Source organism: Apteryx rowi, unplaced genomic scaffold (genome assembly GCF_003343035.1).
Source record: "Apteryx rowi isolate R43461 unplaced genomic scaffold, aptRow1 scaffold_33, whole genome shotgun sequence".
Lineage (NCBI taxonomy): Eukaryota > Metazoa > Chordata > Aves > Apterygiformes > Apterygidae > Apteryx > Apteryx rowi.
The window spans coordinates 2,638,202-2,662,002 of NW_020449752.1; the positions used below are offsets into that span (position 1 = coordinate 2,638,202).

Here is a 23,801-nt window from a genome sequence, read left to right on the forward strand (position 1 = left end):
ATGAGGCGCGATTCCTGACCTTGCCAGGGATGGTTTTTCTCCCTGACATTACACTTCAGGTAACCCCTGKTTTTTTTTTCAAGCTTCTCAAGTTTCAGCTTAGAACAAATTAAAACAAGCAGAATTCCAGGCAGTCCCAGATGCAGGATCAGATTTTAATTTCAAAAAGGCACTTAGTATGCACTGACCAAGCCATCTTCAATCCTTGGACTCAGCTAGCAATACACCAGGGATATATTTGGAGCGAAACACTCAGTGGTTTGGCTAGTAAGCACCAGAGGACCCTCGTTCTCAGCAAATCCCTTTGTGTATTAAATCATTTAGAGAGTTTAGCACTTGTTATATGTGTTACTGTAAGAGCTTAAGAGGCTAAAGGTCTCTGTGTGTCACATCACGCATACCAGCTGTGTCTCATGCTGCTATGCCGTGGAGGTAGCTTCAATTTTCATGCCATTTTTACTCCTTAAAAACAGAGGAGCGGCTGTACTGGATCAGATCAGCAGTCTGGCTAGTCCAGCGTGCTTTCTCCAAGAGTGGCCAAAAGCAGATGCCAAAGGAAGCAGTTAAGAACAGGGCAAATGTGCAGTGCAAAGAGTGGATGGGAGCCTAAAACAACCAGGGGAGCTGCCATGCCCTCGCTCGGTAAAGGACTTTGGCGAGTCTTCAAAAGTCGCTGTCCTCACCACATGGGCTTGTTGGGTTTAGGTTTGTTTGTGGTCCTTTGTTTTTCCACTCAAACCCCGCAGTATTCTCCGTGTGCCAAAGCCGGAGAACAGAAAATAAAACGCTAACAGAGGAACGTTTCAGAAATACTCTCCGTGTCCAAGGCTGGTCCAGCAAGCCCGTGTTCAACACMTGCTTACGCCTGCCAGCATGGGCTGCCCAGGCTGGGCCGTACCACGGGGAAAAGGCTGCTTTCCCTCTGCTGGCGGCCGTGCCGAATGCCGCCGAGCCCGGGCACGGACTCGAGGTGTAAATACGGCGCCTGCGGTGTAAATGACTCCCRGCTTTGCCCTTCTCCAGACAACACACTTGCTGGGAACTTGAAGGGAATTCCTGGGCTGGTCTTCTGGAAAGCAAACCAACAACGTAGACCTCGGACCGGGGCCATGCCGGGCAAGGTGCCCCCTCTCCGCTCGCCGCAGCAGACCTTCCTAGGCTTTCGGGAAAGAAGGTGGCCTTCTGGTGCTGTAATTGCAGCAAGTGATTCCTGCTGGGTGTCTTCCCAGAGCTGAGTGGGCTCTTTGTGCAACCGGCTGCCTCGAAAAGCAAACAGGCGGCCGGGCGGTGCGGGCAGCCGCTGCGCTCTCAGCCGTGCCAAGTGTTTCGTAGCTGCCTTGCCACCTCCAGCGGCTGGGATGCCGGGCCCGGAGCTGGCAGGCGCCCCCGGCCGAGAGGAAAGCCCGGCAGAGTTCATTTAAAGCACAGCCAGCAAGGAAGCGTTTGGCCGGGCTGTGCAACCGCTTCCCAGCTTCCCGGCGAAACGAAGCCTCGAGGTTGCCCCAACCTTGGCAAGGCACAATGCAAGGGGCTTTATATATATATATACATATATATATATATATATATATATATATATGAATACGCTTTTCATCTATAGAGATTAGCAACCTTGCCAGAGAGGGAGGTGGGAATCCCTTCGGCGGGTGGGAAGGAAGCGGAGAACAATGTCCCGAGCAACGGCCCCGAGCAGAAACGGCAGCAGGCGCTGAATATCCCTGCTGCGCCAGGCCCCCGCTCCGCTCCTGCATCCTGTCCTGCGCTTCGCGGTCTGCTCGGGATGCCACTGTTATTCCTGCCTGCGGCTCCCCAGGGATCCTTTTCCCGGCCGTTCCCGGCACAGGGCTGCTTTGCTGGCCGGAGGTGGTGCCCGCATGCACCGCCAGGACAGCTGCAGCCACCGAGGAGGCTGCAGCCGCACCCATTGCAATTTTTAGCCTCTTTCCCTCCGGAAATGAGTCTTATGCCTGTCAATCTGTCAGCCCGCCTGCTTCTCCTCCCTACCGGTAAGCTCTGAATCCCTGGCCAGTTTTAACCAAATTTGACAGCAAGGCCAAGGTTTCAGAGTTACGGATTTCCTTCACCATTGGTGGAGCTGGAGGAAGAAGACGAAGATGTATTTGTGTCCCCTGAAGGGAAAAGTAGCCAGCTCAGCCCTTTATTAGACATCAGGGAATCCACACCAGGGCCAGCACATGGACTCCAGGCGTCACCAGTGGTGCAAGGGCTTGTTTTGCTCCCCTGCTCCCGGGCGAGGTCTAACGCCYGCCGGGTTTGGTCGAAGCCCAGGAGCCGGGGGGTCAGCTGGACGCGGCGGGCAGGGCATGACTAACACGGACCGGAAACGGCCACACCGTCCTCCAGCCGGGAAGCCGGCCCGGCCCGGTCCTGAATCACAGCAGGCCAGTGCCGGGCTACTCCCAGCCTGYGGCTTTTGGGGACCCAGGTCGGCACAGGGTTCTTGCTGGGAAAAGCTACTCCTTCCCCTGCCTGGGCATAGCACTGCTTTCCCGGTATCGGTTATCTTYTGCCAGGTCCCGTTCTTGCACTTGAAGCCTGATACGGTTGTGGCATGTCACCTGCGTCACTCGCTCGTGCCAGGTGTCAGTGTTTGCCTCCAACACAWTCGGTCATTGCCGGCTTTCCTCCGCCAATATTCCCTGAGCAAACAGACCGCAACTTGCCTAAACACGAACCTGCCCTTTGAGCGGCCGTTTCTGACACGAACACTTCGTTTCTCCCTGTCTTACCAAGCAAATCATGTATTTCACCCAAGTTTTTGTCTCTCTCTCTGATTTTCAAGGACGCACGACTGGAAGTGTGGCCGTCGCCCGCTCCCAGAGGCACGAGGTCTAGCTGAGGTTCCTGCTCCTGCGCAGACACGCGAGGGAAAAGCCACGGCAGGGGCCGCTCGGCGGGCGCGGGGGAGAAGCAAGCGGGACACGCGCTCTGCGGCATCCCCAAACGCAGCGGTGAGTGGCACCGGTCCTCCGGCGTTCGCTGCGCCGCGCGGTCGGGGCCGGGAGCCACCCTCGCCGGGCTTCACCAGCCGCACGCGGGCTAAGCCATTACACGCGCGTGCRTTTTTTGCTGGTGGTATCATAGCGATCGAACGGTTGTAATGAGGAGCCCTCAGCTCCTCCGGCTCTGCAAATAAATGTCTCCGCTTTTCCCTGGGTGTTTCTCTGGGAGCACGAGGCACGTGGCCCGTGAAACCAGCCCCGGCTGGACCTCCAGCCCCTGCGAACGCGCACCAGTTCCTCACTGTCCGGAAAGCTACACTTGCTCGCACCGGGTGGAAATCTCGCTGTCTGTTCTTAATAAAGCTGTGTGCAGCTGGAGCCTTTGCAGCGTGCGAGATATTTGTGCTGAAACTCGACTTTCTTGGGGGGAGAGGACCAAGCGATCAATCATTTTCCTGCGGGAGCCGGCGAGGGGGGAAGGTGGCGGGGCCTGTTCTGCTTGTTTCTTTCTGGTAATGAAAAACGTGCTCTGCCTTATGCAAAACAAGCTCGTGCCCCCTCCAAACGCTTCGGCGGGCCTTCGGTTTGCCAGCTCGTTACAGCATAACGAGCGAGAAAAAAAATCGCGTCTGTTGGCGGAAAGGAAAGAGCAGGCAAGCTGTCCCCGTGGAGCACGGGGGGCAGGCGGGTGACATCGGGCACCTCTGAGCAGACCTGCCCCGTTAAGAGGAAGGGCCTTATCTCACAGCTGGCCCCGCGGTGACTGAAGGAGCGGGCTCTGACTCACGAGGGGCGTGCTGGGAATCTTTCGGCAAGCAGCGCCGTGAGCGCATACTGTTTTCGCAGCACCTAGCAACACGGCGAACGCGCCAGATCGGCTCGCACTAAAAACCACTGTAAATCTCAAGTCGCTTTTCCTGGACCATCTGAAGGTGATGTGCAAAGCGCTGTTAGCTTAGGGTTTGTCCGCATATGGAATGAATGACTCCGGAATAGCRGCTCAGGAGCGGAGCGTCCTGAACAATGGTATGCGCGGACACGGTTGTTCCAGGATGTGAGAGCACCGTTCCAGCTTACATTAACCCGTTTAACTCTATACGCGCAAGTGTTGCTGCTACTCTGACAAAACGGTATCCGTCTCCCCCGCGAAAGCAAGCGAGCCTCACGCCACGTCGTCGGTGCACTTAACTTGCAGGTGCAGRCAAGCCCTCGGGCTTATATAAACTAATCCACTGCCAGGCTCCATCACACTGTTTTTGCCAATAACAAATCTTAGAGCAGAAGTGAGGCAAATTGTTGTCATATTCAGAATAAACCTGTTAGGCCTGCAATCTTTTCTTGACCAATTAATGAGTTAAGGCTTCGAWGGAGCTCTGAACACAGCCTCTGAGAAACGACGGGTCGTGCTCTGAAGCCACCAACCCGACCGCATAGGCACAAACACGTATCCCCCAGGGAACCAGATGGAACTTTAAATACAGTTTTATTTCAGGTTTGCTATTGATGCACAAACAGCAGAGATCGATGTTTAGTATACATGGTATACACAAAGCAGCCAGTACGATCGGCATTTCCGTCCTTCTGCTGTACACTTTGCAAAAGAACCACACACCAGAAATCCCTCCCGCCCCATCTTTTCCCCCTTGAACAAGGATGACAGTTTCTCGGTGGCTTGGAAACCATCTGTTTGGCGGAAAGACACAAAACGGGCAGCTCCTCAGAACTCTGTCCCCAAACAAAAGCCCTGTAGGCTCGGCAGAAAATGGATGATACATTCATGGGAATGTAGACCTGGAAGGGATTTCCCAGAACACGAAATCCAGTCCTGTGCTGTGCAAAGCAACCACAACATCTGCTCCTGGCCATATCAAGCATTGTGGAGACCAAAAGCATTACTGCGTTCAAAAAGGCATTGCATAAATTCATGGAGGATGGGTCCACAGACATTATCATCAAGAATTCACTAAGCTAGTGGAAAGGTCTGTCAAGAGAAGGGTTGTGCTTCAGCTGTCTGGTTTCCTGAAATCTTTCCCACCGTACTCACCGCTGACCGCTGCCAGAGACAGGATAGGGTGCTTGATAAACCTTTGGTCTGAGCCAGCGTGATAGTTCCTCTGTTATTATCTTAAAACTAGGAATGTTGTTTGTTGTTGCTATTTGCATTGGAAAGCTGCTCCAGACCTCGCTAGGGCCCTTTCCCCCGTGCATGCACCCCCATGGAGTAACACGGACATTGAAGGAGAAAAAGAGGGTCAACTTGATGTGACGCTACATAGTCCAGTGTAGTCACCCAGGAGGCAACATGCTGATTGGGAGACCTTTTGGTGCTGGTTAAAGGACACAAGGAGTTTCCAGTGACCTTCATCTTTATACACTGGAAGAACAAAGAGCGAAATGATCCCTGATGATACGATCTGAGCCAGACCGGGGGGAAAAAGAACCATTAAGGGTTCACTGCGAGGAGGGCGTTGCATGAGGTAAGACACAGCCTCCGAACAGAACAAGCACGATGCTACATAGCCGGTAGAGGTCCGTAATAAACCCTTGCACAAAAGCACCTGGACAGGACCCTGAGGGGAAAAGGCTGGTCATAGATGCTCTGCAGCAGCAACAGGTTCACCCTGCCCCTCTTCCCCCGTGCACCTAAACCCTTCTGGTCCCATTTCCCCTCTCAGAAGAGGCCAAGGTCCTGAATTCCTCTTCCACTCTTGCCACTCAAAAGCAATGCCATGAAAGTTGCCACAGCTCAGGGCAGGGAAGTAGTGGAAGAATTTGCACCTACCTCTGTTAGATTTYAACTCAGAACGTCTCTAAGGGTTTAATGCAGGGAAAAAAAAAACAACCTGACCCAAAGTTTGGAGGGAAGAGGGCAATAGGATGCCTGGGCACAACCTGTTGGTCCTGTTGGGCAGCAAGCACCATTTTCATAGCAAAGTCAAGTAGCAGCAACTTGCCAGGCTATTTCTGGTCCCATATGCTGGGGCACCATGCTGTGATACTACAGTACAGTTGCTTATTGCCATCTGGAATTAAAGCCCAAGTCTCACTTCTATAATGATCCCTTTAAGTCCCACAGGACCTTAGGCGGGCAGTTTACACCCTGCCCTGGACTGGGGTGTAAATGAGCATTCGGCTGTGAACTGCATGCCCAGTTAGCCAAGTTATGTTGTCAGTCCCCAGCCTCCCTACACCCTCTTCCCGAAGCACCGTAGGAAAACCCTGGCCTTATGAGAGGGCCCACTGGGAATAACACCATCCCCTCCACACAAGGTTTACATCCAGGAGGAGGGAGGAGGTCAAAAATACAGAGTTAAGCACCATAAAATCTACACGGTTCAGATCATAAACATGAGGAGAAAACAAAAATAAAGCCACCACCTTGCAGCCCGGTACCGAGATGCTGCTGAGGTTCTCTGGATAGCAGCGACGGTGCATCCAGGCTGCGAAGTCGCTGCCAGCAAGCCCTGAAGGCGTCAGTTCCCGCAATCCCCAGCACCTTGTTGCACTGGTAGTTAGACAGTATAGTTTGCCATCATTGCATTGGTAATTCCTTTTGGTCCCATTTAGCGCGAGTGTTCGGGGGGACAGGGAAGGGGGGAGGAGGGAGGTAGCCTTAGCCCTGGGAAGACCAGCGGGAGGCTTGATCTGTGCAATATAGGGACATCCTCTGCGTGTCCTTGGATCGATCCTGAGCAGCGATCACCAGAGACCGCTCCGGCCCGCGTTTCTGTCTGTCCCCCCGACTCTCAGTGTCCCCTGGTCGGCGGCGGGTTTCCACGTAGTTCGGCAGCTTCGAGGTAGATGTTTATTCCCGCTCCGTCTCCGAGCAACCTGCTCTATAAAAACCGCGCCGAGGCCCTCTCGCCTGGGCACGCCGGGTTGCCGTCACGCGGGCGCGCGCTCTTCCCACGCACAGGTCCTTTGTCCAGTTGATATGTGCTATGTAACAGACCCCTCGCCCTCGGACATCTCCCCCTCTCCCAACCCCTGGCTGCTGTTCCACCTTCAGCCACGCATCTCCAGCCAGAGAGACACCATGCCTTCTTCGGCAAYGCTCCCAGCCCGCTCAGCACGGCCGCAAGGTGCAAAAGTCCAGCTCCTGAGGCTTCCTCCTAAAATTGCAACTATCCCGGGGCAGAAGTTGCCCAGCCGGGGTCGTGCATTTCAGCATGCGCCTCTTGAAGCCCCGGCCACACGTCTTGGAGCAGGGAGCCCAGGGACCCACTTCCCACGTGGGGCAGGGGTCTCCACATATCCTGACGTCGGCAGGCCGCTGGGCTGCGTCGCACTCAGAGGCCAGCTGGCCGTAGGAGTCACGGCAGGCCACCGCACGCTTCTGCAGCCCATTGCCGCAGGTGACGGAGCAAGCCTCCCAGCCTCCTGCCGCCCACTTGTAGGAGGGACGCTTGTAATTCGGCCTGCCCATGTCCAAGCGGTTGGATAGGCTCAGGACGCTGTTGTTGAGGTCCGGAGGGCTTTTCCCCTCTTTCTTGTACGAGGACTTGTCCTCCTTGCTCTCCTTGGGCAGGTAGAAAGAGTAACGCACCCGGGGAGGAGTCATCTTCCCCACGGACAGCACCTCCAAAGTCAGGGGCTCCTGGATGGGCTTGAAGGCCTGGAGGCTCTCGACGGCGGTGCCGGTGCCACTGTACCGCAGCACGCTGCCTTTCACCATCAGGTCCCTCTCCACGGCCGAGACGATGAAGTGCCCGTTGAGCAGGTACTTGCCTTGCCCATTCTTCAGCGCCAGGTAGTTGTCATCGCTGATGAGCCCCTTATAACCCCGCTGCCTGATGTCGATGTTGGAGGCTCCCGCTGGGATGACCACCACAAAGTTATAACCATGCCTGGAAGAGAGGAACAGGTGAGCCATCAGGCAGGAAGCTGGCGGGATGCCCCATCCCGCTGGGAACAGGCCTTGCAAGCCCTGACYGCTAGTGCTTGTGGAGCAGAGCTTGTTGCCTGCAGAGGAGGCACGTGCTGCGCTTCTCCCTCCACACTTCTGCCCATTGCAACCCCCTGCCAGCCCATGCTGTTTTGCAGAGCACTTCCTTGCACTCCWGATATCCCAGCTCTTACCCCACTATAACTTCACCTCAGCCTGAAGCTATGTGGTGACCGCCCTGAGATTTTTCCCACCCTCAAAGCTGTCTCTTTTTTCTGATAAGGGGAGCTGGAAGATCATTTTAAATCTCTTCTCTATGATGAGTTTCACCCAGACTAAAGTGACAACTGAGGTCACCTAGATATGAGAAGAGACTTCAGCTCTTCTGGCTCAATAATATAGATGTACAAAGATAACTCAGGCAGCAGAAGCAGCACAACCCCTTTAGCACATTGAATGTATCCTGCTGCTCTTTTGAAGCTAGCTTGGGTCTCTACACAGTGACGGAGCCTGCAACCTGGATAGTTTGCTCAGGATGGGCTTAACCTCCATTGCCAGATCCACAGCCTTCCTTGTACCCATACCARAAGGCGGAGCTAGGAGACAGCAAAGCCCGGGAGGTCACTTCACACTTACATGGGTTTGGTGAATAAGCCCGAGACCTTCTTGCAGCTCTTGTTGTCTCCTCCACACACACTGCATTTGTCGAATTTCTTCTTGGAGCCCAGCTTCCCGTCACACCCCGCTTTGATGCATTTGCCCTGGACACACACTGAGGTGGAGTCTGGGGAACAAGGGGTGCCGTCCACAACCTGCATGATGTACCCCAGGACGAGAGGTGAGCAAAACAAGGCACTGCATTCCCCTGTGCTCACCCTGCAGATGCCCCAGCACTTGGCCATCCATAGCTCAGGCTGGGACTCCCCGAATCCAGCACACTGGTCCTGAAGGGGCATTAGCAGGCACCGTAGCACACTTCCCTCATGCTCTGCTTTGCAGTCAGGCCTTTTTGGGTCTCTGAAAAATCTATATGGTACTAAATCCCTTATCTGCTACACCTACATCATCTTCTGTCCTTCCTTTGCACTGGTGTAGGGGGAACCCAGGGAATTGGCCTTGAGAAACTGGCTGCTTTGGAAAGACAGCTCATGCTAGTCCACTCAGTCCTGCGTCTGGCCGCCTGCCTGGGCTGGCACGCGAGTGTCACTTCCTCTAGTGCACTRCCTAATTATCATCCTTTCTTCCAGCTTCTCATCAGGGGACATATCCTAGACACTGCTTAACAACCCAGAGTAAGACCAAATCCATCCCCGTAGTAAATAAGCCGATACAAACACCTTGATTTATACCAACCCAGGATGTGCTTGGTGGATCCTCCCCAAACCTCCTGCACACTTCCCACTCCACATACCCAAGCAACGGCCAGTGTTTTCCAGGTGCGATAGCCAGAGCTTCCCAGACAGAAAATCCAAAATACCAACTGCCCACCACACAAGGAAAATGTTGCCTTATTCATTTCCAGGTGCACTGGAGTCCTTCTGTGGCTCTGACACTGACCCCGGCTATGGTCATGGTCTCCCACTCTCACAAACCTTGGGTGCCAGCACGTAGAAGTAGCCCGTGCCGTTGGCCCGGCAGATGAGCTTGCATTTGTCCCGAGGCGAGACTCCAGAGTACTTGGGGACCCAGGAGATGGAGGCGGTGAGGCGGTTGGTGCTGTGGCTGTAGCCGTTGAAAGCCTCACATTGCTCTTCTCGGAAGCTCTTCCCCGGCACTGGAAGAAACGAGGCATGCAGGGGATCAGGACCAGGGCAGATGCTTCGAGCTAGCGCATGCTGCCACACACAGTGGTGCTAGGGGACAGCCTGGCTCTCCAGCATGGATTTATTGGGTTATTACGGGGTAGCACACGCTGCAGCAGCTGTGCAATCCCCTCTGCYGAGGGTCAGCGTCTGCAGCCTCAGCACAGCGAGGGCACTACGTCTGGGGCTTTTTACACCTCGCTGTGCAGCGAGATTACCCATGGATGCAGAGCACAASAGTAGCGTAGTGCAAGTGGCAGGGTCACCTTTGACATTTTGGGGCATATTTTTGGGCATGTTTCCACCAGCKCACTCTGAAACAGTCAAAGAATTTGACATTTTGAGAACAGCTTTCCTCCCACCCCACGCAAAAAGGCCACTGCATTTTTTTGACTTGTTCCAAGCTCAGCCCCACTGCGGGGGGGTCAAATTCATAAATTCAGCCACTCGCTCTGGAGATGTGAGCGGTGCCTCTGCTCCCAGATGAGTAGAGTAYTCCCCACTGCTATAATGAGCTTGCCACTGCTCAGCTCAGGGGGTGCCATCTGCCTACCATCAACCCACACAACAAGCTGGGTTTCGATGGTCCTCTCTCAGCTTAGTGGGAAGGGCAGGAGGGTACATTAATGACAGCAAGTATGAGCAAGCTGAGCTAGACAGGAGGACACGAACAGCCCATCAGCARTTCCCCACAAGTCACCCCGAACATAGCCTCTGGCTGAAAGATTTGGAGCCCTTTACCTCAGTTTTGGTAGAAGTAGGAACTCTCTCTAAGTCTGACTGCTTCCCCAGCTGCTTCTTGCCATCTCTCAAGGTTGACGCTCACCTCACATTGACTTTATGGGGCCTCCTGCCTGGCTTCTTGCTGTCCCCCAAAAGCTTGCTATCTCCCTCCCAGACACCCTCAGGCAGTTGATGAGCACCCAAAATGCCTTCTCTGAGACCACACAGGACATTCAGTGCAGGTGACCTGCCCTGTCTTTCAACACTTGCCCTTACAAAGCTGCTCCGGAGCAGGTTGGCCTCCCAGCCCTTACCTGCAGCGGAACAGGGGTCCAGGTTGCAGGAGCGGTACTTGACACGGACACCCTCGCAGTACTTCCCCCCGTTGACAGGCACCGGGTCGTTGCACTCCCGCTTGGCCAGCTGAACCCCACCACCGCACGTCCGTGAGCACTGGCCATAGGGCGCCCACTTCCCCCAGTTGCCATCCACCTGGTGGGAGACAGCATGGTGAGAAGCAGCATCTCCCCGCTCTGTCCCGCTAGAGACACTTTCCCCGCCTCTGTTTGCTTTTTTCCCCCTCTGCTTGCTTTTGCACAGAGCTTGCCACATCCCCCGTGGGGACGTGCCTTGGAAGTCCCTAACAGGAGGAGGCCAGGCACTGCTCAGCTGGCGTCCGGGCRAAAGCCACCACGAGCGCAGGGCGATGCACGGGGGTGTTTCCGGGCTTCCYGGCAGCGCCGTCTTGCCCAGCGCGCGGCACGCAGGTACTCACCCTGTACTTACTGATGTTATGCCTCTCAACGCAGGCGCCCTTCAGGCAGAACCTCCCCTCGCCGCAGCTCGTGCCGTCCGCCCACGGGAAGTGGCGGGTCTGGCAGACGATCTGGCCCCGGGCCTTGCCCGTGCACCACAGCTTGGCGCAGTACTGCATGTAGGGGCAGGGCTTGGAGCCGACGCCGAAGGCCAGCTCGCACTGCTGGTTCAGGCTGTAGCTGGCTCCCGGCAGGTCTTCGGGCAGCGAGATGGGCTTGGAGGGCTGGTCCAGCAAGCAGTCTCCTGCGGGAGCGGGGAGAGGGATAGCTAAGGAAGGGGGCCTCGCACGACGGAGAGGATTGCTGCGGGAAAACAGGAGCTCGCCTCCCCTTGCATTCCCATACGTACAGGCTGCCAGAGATTCGGGACAGGGAGAGACAAGTCAGCCCAGCGCTCCCCCCTTGCCCTGCCACCAGGACCTGCTCCTACCCTGCTTGGGGCCTCCCAGCCAGCCTGCTTGTTACGGATACAAAATTTGTCCAAAAACAAAAAAAAAGAGGCCCCGAATGACTCCTTCTCTTGGTCTTGCCAGGTAGAGCTGGGCTGGCAGTCACCGAGCAGATGTCACTGCTAGTGACACCTCGGCACCAAGCAAGCCTGGCTGAAGCTGAAACGCTGTCAAACTCACTACTTCCTTCAAGTTTTGTTTGGAGAGGAGGAAGAAAAGTTGTCCTACAGCCCRTCATCGTAACGGCTGTCCTCCACCAACAGCCCTGGGATTTCCCCACGTGCGGGAGCAGATCTCGCTCTCCCTGCCCTGCGCCCTGAGCCACGGGGCCAGGGAAGGAGGGGGACGAAGGCAGAAATGGGACAGGCTGTCCCCAGGMAGTGGGTCTCCAGCCTTCCTCGCCACCTTCTTCCCTGCTGGGAAACGCTCCCCCGAGTCTCCTTCGTCTCCCCCTCTGCCACAGTGGCACCTGCGTGGGGCATGTGGGGCTCCCGCATGTCCCTTGCTAAGTGCCACCGTGGCCTCACCGTGGCCGCTGTCGAGGAAGTCAGTGATGATGGCAGCACTGCAGGCCGACCAGGGGTTGGCGCGGTCGATCTGGATGAGGGTGGGTGACATCATGTGGTTGGTCTTCAGCTGGCCAAAGACCTCCTCGCAGGCCTTCACGTTGTCATGGGGCATGTTGAAGACATGGCCTAGGGGAGGGCGGCAGCATGAGCAACGCGGGCCTGGCACCAGGGTGGGCAGGGCAGGCCTCCTTGGTCTGCAAAGGGGGAAACTGAGGCACAGAGCGAGGGAGTCTCTTGCAGGGATTCATCTTGCAGACAGAGACGCATTTTTCCTCCAAAGAGGGAGCCAGGATAAGGGCTGCTGGCTTGCTTTGACGTGATATGTCATGGCTATGTTGTGCCAGTGTACCCATGCCTCAGTTTCCCCTTTAGTGCTTTGAGCCCGGAGGAACCCAGCCGGTGTAGGGCTGCCCAGAGGAACCAGGGACAGCCGCAAGGTCCAAGGGAGCCCCAGTCTCCCCCCGCACCTTACCCAGCTCGTGGGCCGTGGTGAAAGCAGACGGCAGCCCGTCGTCCTCGATGACGGAGCAGCTGCGCTTGGGGTCGCACATGGTGCCCACATCGGCCATGCCCAGCGTGTCGCACGTGGTGGCACCGCACAGGTCCTGCGAGGCAGAGAGGCAAGGACTTAGTGTTGGGCCAGATGTCCCAGCCCCTGTCCCCCCTCAGCCCTGTTCCCCTGGGATGTCAGCCTGCCGGGGCCAGCACGCAGACCGGCCTTGGGAAAAAAAAGCTGGAGGAGGCAGAGGGATGGCGAGTGCCCGGCCCCGCGGCCAGGCTGCGCCGGCAGGAAGCCTCACCCTGCCCGGCCCGCGCTGAAATGGCATGGTTGCATTTAACCCTGGCACTGGGGCTGCTTTTTATATATAGCATCCTCCAGCGGCCTCGGTGACAGTAACTCCCCTCTGAAGGCTCCTCCGGCCAGGGTGGAGCCCGGTTTGAGCACGGAGGAGCCAGCCTGGCTCCGGTCTTCAGCCAGCTCAAGGGCCAGACCCGGAACTCTCCAAATTCAATGGAAATACACCTGGCCTTGGCTCACAGCTGACCCATTTCTCAACTTCTTCCTTGGAATAAGAAGCCCCTGGACCAGGTCCAGAGGTTACCAAGGGAAAGGGAAAGGCTCCTGTRTCTCCAGCATGCTTTGCAAGCCCAGCTGAGTTAATCAGGCGTTAGCCCAGCCTTTTACCCCAAACTCGGCAGAGCCCAGCTTCTCCAGGGCCTGGAGAAGGCATCAGAAGACTTCTCCTGCCTCACCTCCTGCACCATCTGAGCCTCAGAGGCAGCAGGCAGTGTCAGATGACAGCAGGCTGCCAAAACCCTTGGGAGAAGCTTCACAGTGCTGGAATTCTGCCCGAGGAAAACATGGACTCTCTGAAGCAGAGCTCGAGGTTTGCAATGGTTCACTTCCAAAACCAAAGCAAGAACAGTCACGGTCACAAGCCTCTGAGACTGTTACCCCCAAGGCAAACCCAGCGTGGGAGGCGGACACGCTGTGTACGAAGAGCAAGGGCCAGAAGAGTTGTGAACAGGCCCAAAGGGTTTCAGCATGCATGCAGGGGGGCTGAAGACCCTGGGACCACGGGACCCCAAGCAGAGAGGGCAGGAGGGGCTGGGGACGTGGCGTTGGGATGGCTGCAGAGCTGCGGGTAGGCTCTTTGCTCGGGACACGTGTTTGAGCCTGGCACCTGTGTACAGCGGAGCTGCTGAGATGGAGAGACTGCAGGAATGATCGAGCAGGTGAGCGGGAGCAGGTTTACACCCAGCGCTGAGGAAAGCAATACGGTGGTCTCTCTAAACCCAAATCAGCCTGTCCCAGGGGAGTCTTCTGGCTTGATGAAGTGCAGCTGAAAGACCCCCAAGTTTCTGTGGGAAGCCAGTGTGGAAACCGTGYGTGCATGACACTGCTTAGATGCCCTGCTGGCACCTCACAGGAGACTTCTGTCTCCCTGCTAGAAACGTCAAGGGTAACTAATTCCTCTTCATCGGAGCTTTTTCCCCTCCTGCCGCCTGCCTGAAGGCACAAACCCAGGCAGATTTCTGGCCCTGTCTTTCCCTCCTGTTCCCCTGGGGCTGAACGACCCCCACGAAAGCAGGAATAGGATCAGCACCYGGGTCGCAAGGAAGGTCTGCGTCACAGGTCAGAAGAGACACTTCTGCGCAGAGCTATGTCAGCCAAGACTAGAGGACACTCGCACACTTCGTCCAGCGGAGGAACCCCACCAGAGCCCACGGGGGTTTTCCCAGCAGTTTAAGAGGGAACAGGACAGGGTCTCAATGGCTGTAAAGCTCCCAAGGATTAACAGTCTTTGRACATCTGGGATCAGTTTCTGGGTTTGCGCCAGCTCTCTGCATGGCTTTGGGCAACTCTCCGTAGCCTGACATGGTTTCTTATCCGTAGTATAGAGCTGGTCTTTTCTTTCTCTCCTCTCTTGCCTCTCCTGTCCTTCTTGGCTGGGAGCCTATCAAAGCAGGGACTTTCTGGCATATATGCATGTGTGCATATGCCCTTCTCTCCAGATCCAAAGGTGCTAGCGCAAAGGATAAGGGCAGAGGAAAATCACTGCTTGAAGACACGCTGCTGCGGCAGCCTAGGAGCAGTAGCCTTGTCCTCAGATGCCCCCTTCCCTCCGCTCCACTCTCCTGAGGACAACACGCCAGCTCCRCTGGCAGCCCTCCCTGCGCTGGGCTCGTTCAAAGCCTGCCCTCGGCCTCCCGTGTGCTTTTCTCCTGAGCAAGCAACGCTGCGCTTGCTTCTCCCTTTGCAATCGCCTCCCTTGCAGACCTCCCCCCAGGCCCCGTGGGAGTGTGGTGAGATGAAGAGCTCCCTGCAATTTTCCTGCTGGCCTTTCGCAGTGGCTGGAGCATCGGTCCCCGTCCCTCACTGCCGTCTCCGACCAGGCTGCGAGGTGCATGGGGGGGGCYGCCCGTGGGGCAGGGAGCTGCCACGGCTTTCCATGTGAAAAGAAACGTAAGGSACTCGCCGGGGCGCTCCCCTACTATAAATAAAAGTGATTCATGCTCAACTCTGGTCCAGCCAAAGTGCCTGGGTTGCTAGAAATCTCGCATGAGCGGCTCTGCCAGCATTTCCAGGGAGGTTTCCAAGCTGAAGACATTCCCGAGCAGTCAGGTTCAGCTATCGGTAAATAACAGTGCCGACAATCTCAGAGAGCCCTGGCCAGATCTGAGATGGCTTTAGCAGGAGACCTGTGGCTACAGAGTCGGGAGGCACAGCTGAGACCTTAATCTATAGAGAGGCAGAGCAAAGAAACACCCGGCTCTGGGCTGGGACCAGCCCAGGCTACTCTCTAGACCCAGCAGCCTCGCGGGGCAATTTCTTTGCTCTCCCAGCATCACGCTTTGGTTTGAGGGCTGGCACTTCTCTCCCCCGCTCCAGGCGGCCCAGGGCTAATCCGTCAAGCCCCAGAGAGCTTGACCATCTCTGTGCACACCTGCAAGGAGCTGGTTGCTTGTGAAAACAGCGTTTGCCCCCTCTGCCCTCCGAGGAGAGCCAGCCATGYGGCAAGGTCTGGAGAGCTTTCAAAGAGCCTAGAGTAAATGGTGTCACGAGCCAAGACACCACCTCCGCTAGCGGCGGTGACTGCCCTGGTGGAAAAACCTGTGTTCAACTGGGTTCAATCCTCTGCTCTGCAACAGGTTTCCCTTAAAGCCAGGGCCTGCCCGTCCATGCCACCGCGTCCTTGCTCTCAGGCCCCGTCACGGTGTGCGGCAGCCCGACCCACTGCACAAGGAGGGTGGCAGGACCTCAGCTATCGAGTGCAAGGGGCCAAGAGAGAGCCCCGGGGAAACATGGGCTGGGCTAGATTTGGGCGTCCAGCTGTGCCACGTGGGAGCAAGCACATTGCAGCCCTGCAGCCCTGCCTGCACTGCCATCGCCGGCAGGCGCAGGGCAACTCGGAGTGGGGCTGGCACCTCCGAGCGATGGGGCCCCTGCTCCAAAATACCAGCAAGGGCCATTGCCAGCTGCACGCAGCAACACCGAGCTAAGCCTGGGCTAAGCCCAAGCCCCTCGTGCCCAGGTCCTGCTCTTGCAGGGGCACCCACCTGAGCCCACCCTGCAGCTGCTGGGACTGGGGTGATGGGCTGGGGTGGGAAGCGGGGGGGAAAGCGCCGCCGGGATGCAGGCAAGAGGCCGGCTGCTCGCTTCTCGCTGCTCATTGCTCTTTTAAGAGTTCCTGTTTCCTAGCTGGCGCCGAGAGCTCTTGGCTCGCAGCCTAACACCTGCACTGACACACTGACCCACTTCTCACTCTGAACCTTGTCTGCTGACTGCAGGGATAGATTAACAAGCAGCTCCTAATGGGCCCTCGCTAACCCCCGGGCCTGGGTTCAAATCCCAACTGCAGCCTCCTAGGGGCAGCCCGCTTTGAAAGGCCRGGCAGCAGCTCTCTGCTCTAATGAGGGGGTCCTGACCCCCCAAGAATGGCTCTTTCAGCCTTGCCGGCGGTCCAGCCTGCTCAGGGAGGTCAGCAGAGCAAGGCAACTGTGCAAGGAGCCAGAGAAACCAGAGAAGGGCCTGGGCAGGAGCTCGCCGAGGAACGATGCCCAGGAGTGGGGAGAGGGACCAGAGCTATAGAGGGGAGGAGAGAGAAACGCAAGAGGGCTGAGGTGGGCAAGGGCAGGGATTGGCTTGCAAAGGGCCAGCGCTCTCTGTGCCGTATGTTCACCATCGTGGATATCCGCTGCTGCCAGCACAAGTGAAGGGAATAAAGGCTGTGAGCCCTTCTCCGAACTCCCCAACACTCAGGGCCAGGGATGCTCAAGCCTAGGACCTGGATACAAAGCACAGTGTGAAGCCCAGGAGAGTGTTGCTTTGATAGGGACCGGGAAGAGTCTATCATTCATGAACATCCAATATTTGGACTCCAGCTGTTTCACAGACAGGACCTCTGAAGAACGGAGAGGCAAAGGGAGCAGAGAGCCCGACTCCATGACTGAGCAAGGCCGGGAACACAGGTATCCAGGCACTAACAGCTAACCCAACCTCTGAGAGGGGATGGCCAAACATTAAGCCAGAACAAAACACAGAGACAACTCACAAGGCAACAGCAGAGACAGTCCCTTTGCCAGCAGGCTCCGTCATCCCTATGACACTCCGCTCTTTCCCTAGCATCATGCTGCAGGGTTGGAAGCATTGGAGATTTCCTGCATTGGAGATTTCTCCTGCAAATAGGAGATTTCTCCTGCCAGGCTTAGCTTCATTTTTGAGCACTTTCCAAATGTTTTTCTTCATTCCCTTGCAAACATCTCTCTGCCAGCCGTGGGGAACCTTACATTAGTTTGCATACTCAYAGGACAGGTCACCTCTTCTCCACAAACATTCCCACAACTGTTGAGGCTTCCCACTAGCAGCCACATGTGTGCAAAGCAGCCCCCAAAATCTAAGCTTCCCAGCCTTGAATTACAGAGCGTGGGTTTCCAAACTCCCTCCCGATGTCTGCAGCATCGGAGGCCAGAGCAACGTGCTCCTTGGTGCAATGTTCCTTCAGTCTTATGGCAGCCCAACGGCATTCAGCAATCCTTCGTGTTTATGGCTAGCAGACATCGAGCTGGACAAAGCCATGGAGCATCAGGTTCAGGACGGGTGGGAAGCACAGCCAAGACGTTAGCCGCAGCCTGGGAAGCTATTTCCACGCTGCACAGGTGCTGCACRAGAGGCAAAGTGCTCTGTGCTCCTCCAGCAAGCGCCGGCTAAGGTAGGAAGGTGAAAGTCCCTCGTCCGTGGTTGCTGGCAGATCCACGCTGACCAGCTGAGCGGGACCGAGCTCTCCGAAGACAAATCCGCAGTCCAGCAAAACTGACATCACCGGGAGCAGGAGCACCCAGTGCCAGAGCGAGAGGACAGCCCCATTCATCAGCAAGCTGTTGACACAACTGGAAACTGCCTATCAATTAGACTTGAAATGAAATTAAAGTTGGGGGCTTATGTAACAGCTTTTTGGCAGGGAGATAAACTCTGGGGTATCAGGAGACCACAGATGGATGCATTCAAGGAAGGCAGATGTCTCCTTGAGTGTATGCCTCTGCACTGAGCTTGCCTTGGGATTTCAGGAATGGACGGTTTAGCAATGTGTAAAAAATGTAGCCTAGCCATGATTTGCACTTCAGCATAGAGCAGCTTTCACATCCCCGGGACCAGATTTGTCCCACGTGTAACTCCGGTGACCTCACCAAGGTTTCCACCAGAGATGGAGCTGGCTCGTCCCAGCAGTGGTGTCAACAGACTTCCTCTTTTTTTGCAAACACCCAATCCAGACAGGACCTGCTCCAGCAGGCTGGGATTGAATYCCTGCCTGTGCTCCTGCAAGATTTATACCCAGCCAGAGGACACAGCCCCTGCCTGCAGTGGGACAGGGAGAACGGCGGGGCTGAGCTCTCACACGTCTTGCACAGCATCATTACTGCTGCGGGACCACATGCTAGCGATGGCTGAACAGAGCTGGAATCAGTATCTTTCCCTCCTGTAAGCGCTTGGCTTGGAAAGAAGTTTTGGGAGTGGCCTCACTGCTTTCAAAAGGGGAGTTCCCGACCTGCCCCTAGTCCACCAAGCAAGGACATCTGGGCAGTGACGGTGGAAAGAGAGGATGAAAGTTGTCATTGCTGGCAAAACCTGTTGTACTTCCTTCTCTGCTCCCATCACTGATTTCCATGATAAAATATGACTTGTCCCCTTCAAACTGGGCTCTTCCTTCTTCCATCCCATTAGCAGTTTGGGGATCCAAGGCTGTAATATCCCAGCTCAGCACCACATGGATGTCAGCCCTGAGACAGAACCAGTCCTCCTTCCCAGGGAAAACCCTCSTGATCCGAAGAGGAAAAATACTTCATCTGACCCAGGTAGATATCGAGGGGAGTAGTGAAAACACAATCCAAGCTGCTCTGCTTTGGTGTTGCCCAGTTATCCTTATCCTGCTGTAGCAATCACACTGTGCCCGACATAACCTGGAGAAGGCTCCAGAGCCCTTGCAAACACACCAGCCAACAGCAAAAAAAGGCAAAAGCAACTGCAAAGACCCCAAGTGATGCCTGCTGGCTGACACAGGGCCCAGGGACTGAGCCTGCCGGGTGCAAGGCAGAGCAGCACCAGCACGAAGAGACCAATGGGCTCAGGGAAGCCCTCATCTTCCCCCTTCTGGCTGATGTCTGCACCCCTGCAGGGACTCAGCCAGCCCCTAGAAGTGGGGGATGCTGTTCCCCAGGGCTGTGAGTGCTGGATATGCCTCTCCAACCTCTGGCGCTTTTCTTCCAGCACTGACTTTGGTCCATGCAAAGCGGCCAGCATGGATCGGAGAGCTCCAGGCTCCCAGGAGGACCCTGCGCGTGAGTCAGAGGAAGTGGGGAGAGGTTCTCTTGGCAGGTGGCATTGCAAGCTGCTCTGGGCGAGCTCGTCCCAGGCAAGGGGGAAGCGGGGCCGTGCTCAGCCGGCCACACTCCTCCTCTTCTGGGCTCAGACCCCGCATTTCTGGGTGGCTGCTGCTTTGTGCCAGAGCTGCTGCCAGCAGGGTGGGGGTGTCTCCCTGCTCTTTGGGGAAGGATGGGCTGGTTTCTGCGCATGGTGACAACCTGGCTTTACCCACCTCCTGGCCTCACTAAGCCCCTGGCAGGGCTTTCTCTGGGCTGCTGGTCAAAGCCTGCTTGGAGAACAGCACCAGCCTAGCTCAGCAGCTTGGTCCACACCTTCACTCCCTCCCACAGCCTGCATCCAAGCCCTTGAGGAAGTCTGACCTGGACAGCATGGGTGGAGGGCTTGCTATTCCTTGGGAAATGGGGATCAGGCCAGCAGAGACACACATAGTGGCACCTCCTCCAGCCACAACATGCACTGGAGATGGGATGCGCGGGGCTGCAGCCAGCAGGACCAGGGACAGCCAGGAGGTATAGCATGATGCTGGGCTATTGGAGTCAGGGCAGCCCTGCTGGGTCATCCCCCCACCCCAGAGCCTGCACCCACCTGCTTGGTGAAGAGGATGGCAGTGTCCCAGTACTCGGGGTGCTTGTCGCTGACTTTGTTCCACTTCTTCTGCCAGGCACAGAAGTTGCGCAGGGTGAGGGCAGCGTTGCCGGTGACTTTGGGCCCTTTGTCGTCTTGCCCGATGATGAGGAACTTGACGACGGCGATGTTGATGGGGTTGCGGATGCTGGGGTGCTTGTAGAGCCGGGCGGCCGTGGCCATGAGGGTGAGCAGGTAGTGCTGGAGGTCGTCGCCGTGGAACTTCACCATCGACTCGTCGGCCACCACCAAGGTCTCCACGTAGCGGGGGACGGAGACGAAGCGCTTGGCCCGCCTGCCCTTCCCGGGGGGCCTGGCCTCCTCTGGCGGCTCGTGGGCCCGGTACTTGTCCAGCGCCTGGAGGATGCCGGGGTTGAGGCCGGAGCCCACGGCACAGCGCGATGCAGCGGCCCCAGCACGGCGGCGTTGCAGGAGGTGGGCGCCGTCGGGGCCGCCGCTCGCCAGCGGGCTGATAACATACTCGGCGCCGCGGTAGCCGAAAGCGCCGCGGAGCCCCCCGCAGAGGCTGAGGGCGGCGAAGGAGTCGCGGTCGCCGTTGACGGCCCCCGAGTAGAAGCAGTGGCGGAGGCCGGGGCGGCGGAGGCGGGCGGCGGCGGGCGCAGCGCCCAGGTAGTGCGCGGCGAAGGCGGGCGCGATGAAGTGGGCGTCCGGGGCGAGGTGCAGGTAAAAGTCCTCGCCGAAAGCCGACAGCTGGAAAACCACCGCCTGGCCGCGGCGCGGCTCGGCGGGGCCGCGCCTGAAGTACGGCCGCCCGTTGATGTCGGGGTCCAGGCGCAGCGGGGTCACCACCGCCGTCTCCGCGGGGGACCCCGGCGAGGGCAGGCTCCGCGCGGGGCCCGGCAGCAGCAGCAGCGGCAGCAGCAGCAGCGGCAGCAGCGGCAGCAGCAGCGGCAGCGGCTGCGGCATGGCCCCGGCAGGCTCAGACCGGCGGCCAGGCGGGCTCGGGCATGGGGAGAAAGCAGAAGGAAAAGACTCCCCCCCACCCCACCCCACACTCCCTCCCTTCCAAAAATTAAACAAGAGACCGAAAGGGAACTGTGCGGCGCAGCGGTGCGAGCGCGGTGCGAGCCGCCTGCCCCGCCGCTACCTGCCTTGTGGGGCGCATCGGGTTTATATACGGCGGGGCCGGGGGGGAGCGGGGCGCGGCTTGGCCCCGCCGCAGCCACTCCGGTGCGGGGGGCCGGGAGCGCCGGCGGCTCCCGGAGCGGCGCCGGACAGCGCCGGGAGCGGGGCCGGAGCAGCGCCGGGAACTCCGGGAGCGGGGCCGGAGCAGCGCCGGGAGCGGGGCCGGGATCTCCGGGAGCGGGACCGGCGCCGCCGCGCTCCCCGGCGCTGCGGGGCAGCTCCGCGGGGGATGGAGCAGGGCAGCACCTCGGGGACCTCCCTCGAAAAGAAAAACCTTCTTCCCTACTAAAAACCTCCGCCTTGCAGCAGAGCCGGGGTTACTCAGCTTCCTCCTCCGCGCCCCGGGAGCTCGGGACCCTCCAGCGCCCAGGGACGCTCCGGGGTCCCGAGCTCCTCGCCCCGGCGTCCCCCCGCTTGATCCTGCTCTAAGCTCAGGGGCAAGGACGAGACTCCGTGGCTCCGGGGTGAATCCAGTCTTGCCCACAAAGCTGGTGGTGGTGCGTGTGGCTCTGGCTGAGGCAGGGGGGCGCAGTGGAGGGGGGGGAGAAAGGGTCCTCTGCTCTGTGCTGGTATTTGGGCAGGGTCATGTTCGCAGGGTGGGAGCCTGCATGCTGCTTGCTGTCTGAGCATTGTGCTCTTGCACTTGTTCAGGAAGATGTTAGTGTGATTTGCACAGCCCAGGTGAGCCTAGCTGGGGCTCTGAGGTCTGGACTGTGTCCCACGACCTGGCAGAGACGTGCCGTCAGACCTGTCTGCCAACTGGGCGAAACGCTGCCCTGATGGCCCAGTGTTTTGTGCCTCCCCATGCTCCTCTCCCCAGGGAACCGACTTCTGGCTTTATCGCATCCCTCGTTACCCTTTCCCAGGCCCATCCAGCTGCTCTAACCAGAGATTTCCACTTCTCAGAGACAGCTCAGCCTTCCCGCACCCCCATGGCCACCAAAGGGAGCGCTCAATATGCCCGGTGTAAAGACCCATCTTGTCCTCTCCCCTGAGACCCCAGGACACGCTGAGGAGTGTATGGGCAGAGGGAGTCTCCCCCTCCAGTCCTGTGCCCACCAAACACGCTGTGATTGTCAGGGCAGCATTTGGGACCAGGAAGAGTTGATGATGTTGGGAGGTAGAAAGACCGCATCGTGGGCAGGACAGCTAAAAGGAGAAAAATGAAGAGGCCTCAGCAACTGTCTGTGACTAAGAAATAGATTTATTGGCTGTGATAAGCGCACAGACATCCCAAGCAGTCGTGTTGGAGGAACAGACTAGCCCCTGGGTGATTCATGGCGCACATGGCAGCGGTCCCACGGACAGGCAGTGCAGGGCACTGCGGAGGGGTGCCTGCCTGCCCTGGCAGCTGGCGTTTGCTCTCCTTTCCAACAGTCTGCATTGGTTTAAGGGTAAATTAAGGCTTTCTTGTAGACATGCTGATTCTGATGTGATTTCAAGCCTTGGCAAAGATTGCAAGTGCAGCATATGAATTTGTGCGTAAATTAAATATAAACCAAAAGTGCCGCTTAAGACGCAGAGCCTGCAGCCTGCAGCCTGGCCTGTTCCAGTGCCAGCCTGCTCTGTGGCTTGCCTCCAGTTTGCTTGATGGCGTGCCTTGAAGCTGAAATTGTGACCCCAAAAATCACCCAACTTTACTGGGCTCAGTGAATCAGGGTGGGTTGTCCACTGGCCAAAATGCAACGTCTCCAGGGCTCTGTGTGGCCTACTGATAAGATCGCAAAGGTGAAAACAGCAGCACAGTGAGTGGATTCACAAGGGACTGGACGCGAGCTTGAACAGCTCAAGCTACCAGAAGGGACCTGTCCTTGGCCCAGCAGTCCAGCTCCCAAAGCCCTGAGGACCCAGGCGCTCTGCACTGCCCTCCAGGACATCTCGGGTGGATGTTGGATGCAGTGAAAGGAGCCAGCCTGAGCCCTGCTCACTGCATCGCCTCCCTTTAGCCCCAGATGCCCATGGCTCGCCCAGCACTCGGGGCCCGGAGGAAGGGATCAAGGGAGGCAGCAGTCCACACAACCTTTTCCTTAGCTTGGCCTTGTCCCTCTGCTCTGCTTTCCCACTGCCTGGTCTTGGCTGGCTCCCAAATCCACTTTTCCAGCCAGGGACCAAGGTGCTGGAGACCCTGCAGGCAGAAAGCCCTGCCTGAGCACCGTGATCCCAAGCGGAGCAATGCTTTTTTTTTTTTTTTTTTTTCTTGGACACATGTTGGGTTCCTGGGGGGGGGTCAGGGAGGCTGTTTTGCTTCCTCTTCTCTCTGCCTCCACTCTGTTTGTTCTTTGTGGCTGCCTGTTTAAAGACAACAAAATGTCTTTGCTCTCACACGCAACGCGCAGGCAGCAGTGGTTTCGCGACCGCTCGCTGGGGGCCAGGCAGCGCCTGGGGTGCAGCACAGGGGGGGAGTCGCAGCACGGCCCCCACAACCTGGCACATGCAATAAC

The 23,801-nt window shown here is 57.4% G+C and overlaps 1 protein-coding gene across 1 annotated transcript; it reads right to left on the bottom strand.

The window, feature by feature from the left end:
• Positions 1–7,029: 7,029 nt before the first annotated feature.
• Positions 7,030–22,338, bottom strand: ADAMTS15 (ADAM metallopeptidase with thrombospondin type 1 motif 15). The gene is made up of 9 exons (XM_026071704.1): positions 22,217–22,338; positions 20,176–21,175; positions 12,679–12,811; positions 12,165–12,332; positions 11,149–11,432; positions 10,688–10,865; positions 9,441–9,622; positions 8,485–8,660; positions 7,030–7,810 (listed from the first exon to the last, which is right to left on the bottom strand). Exons 1-9 carry the CDS (start codon positions 22,336–22,338, stop codon positions 7,030–7,032), a joined length of 3,024 nt encoding a protein of 1,007 aa, XP_025927489.1.
• Between the last annotated feature and the right edge of the window lie 1,463 nt (positions 22,339–23,801).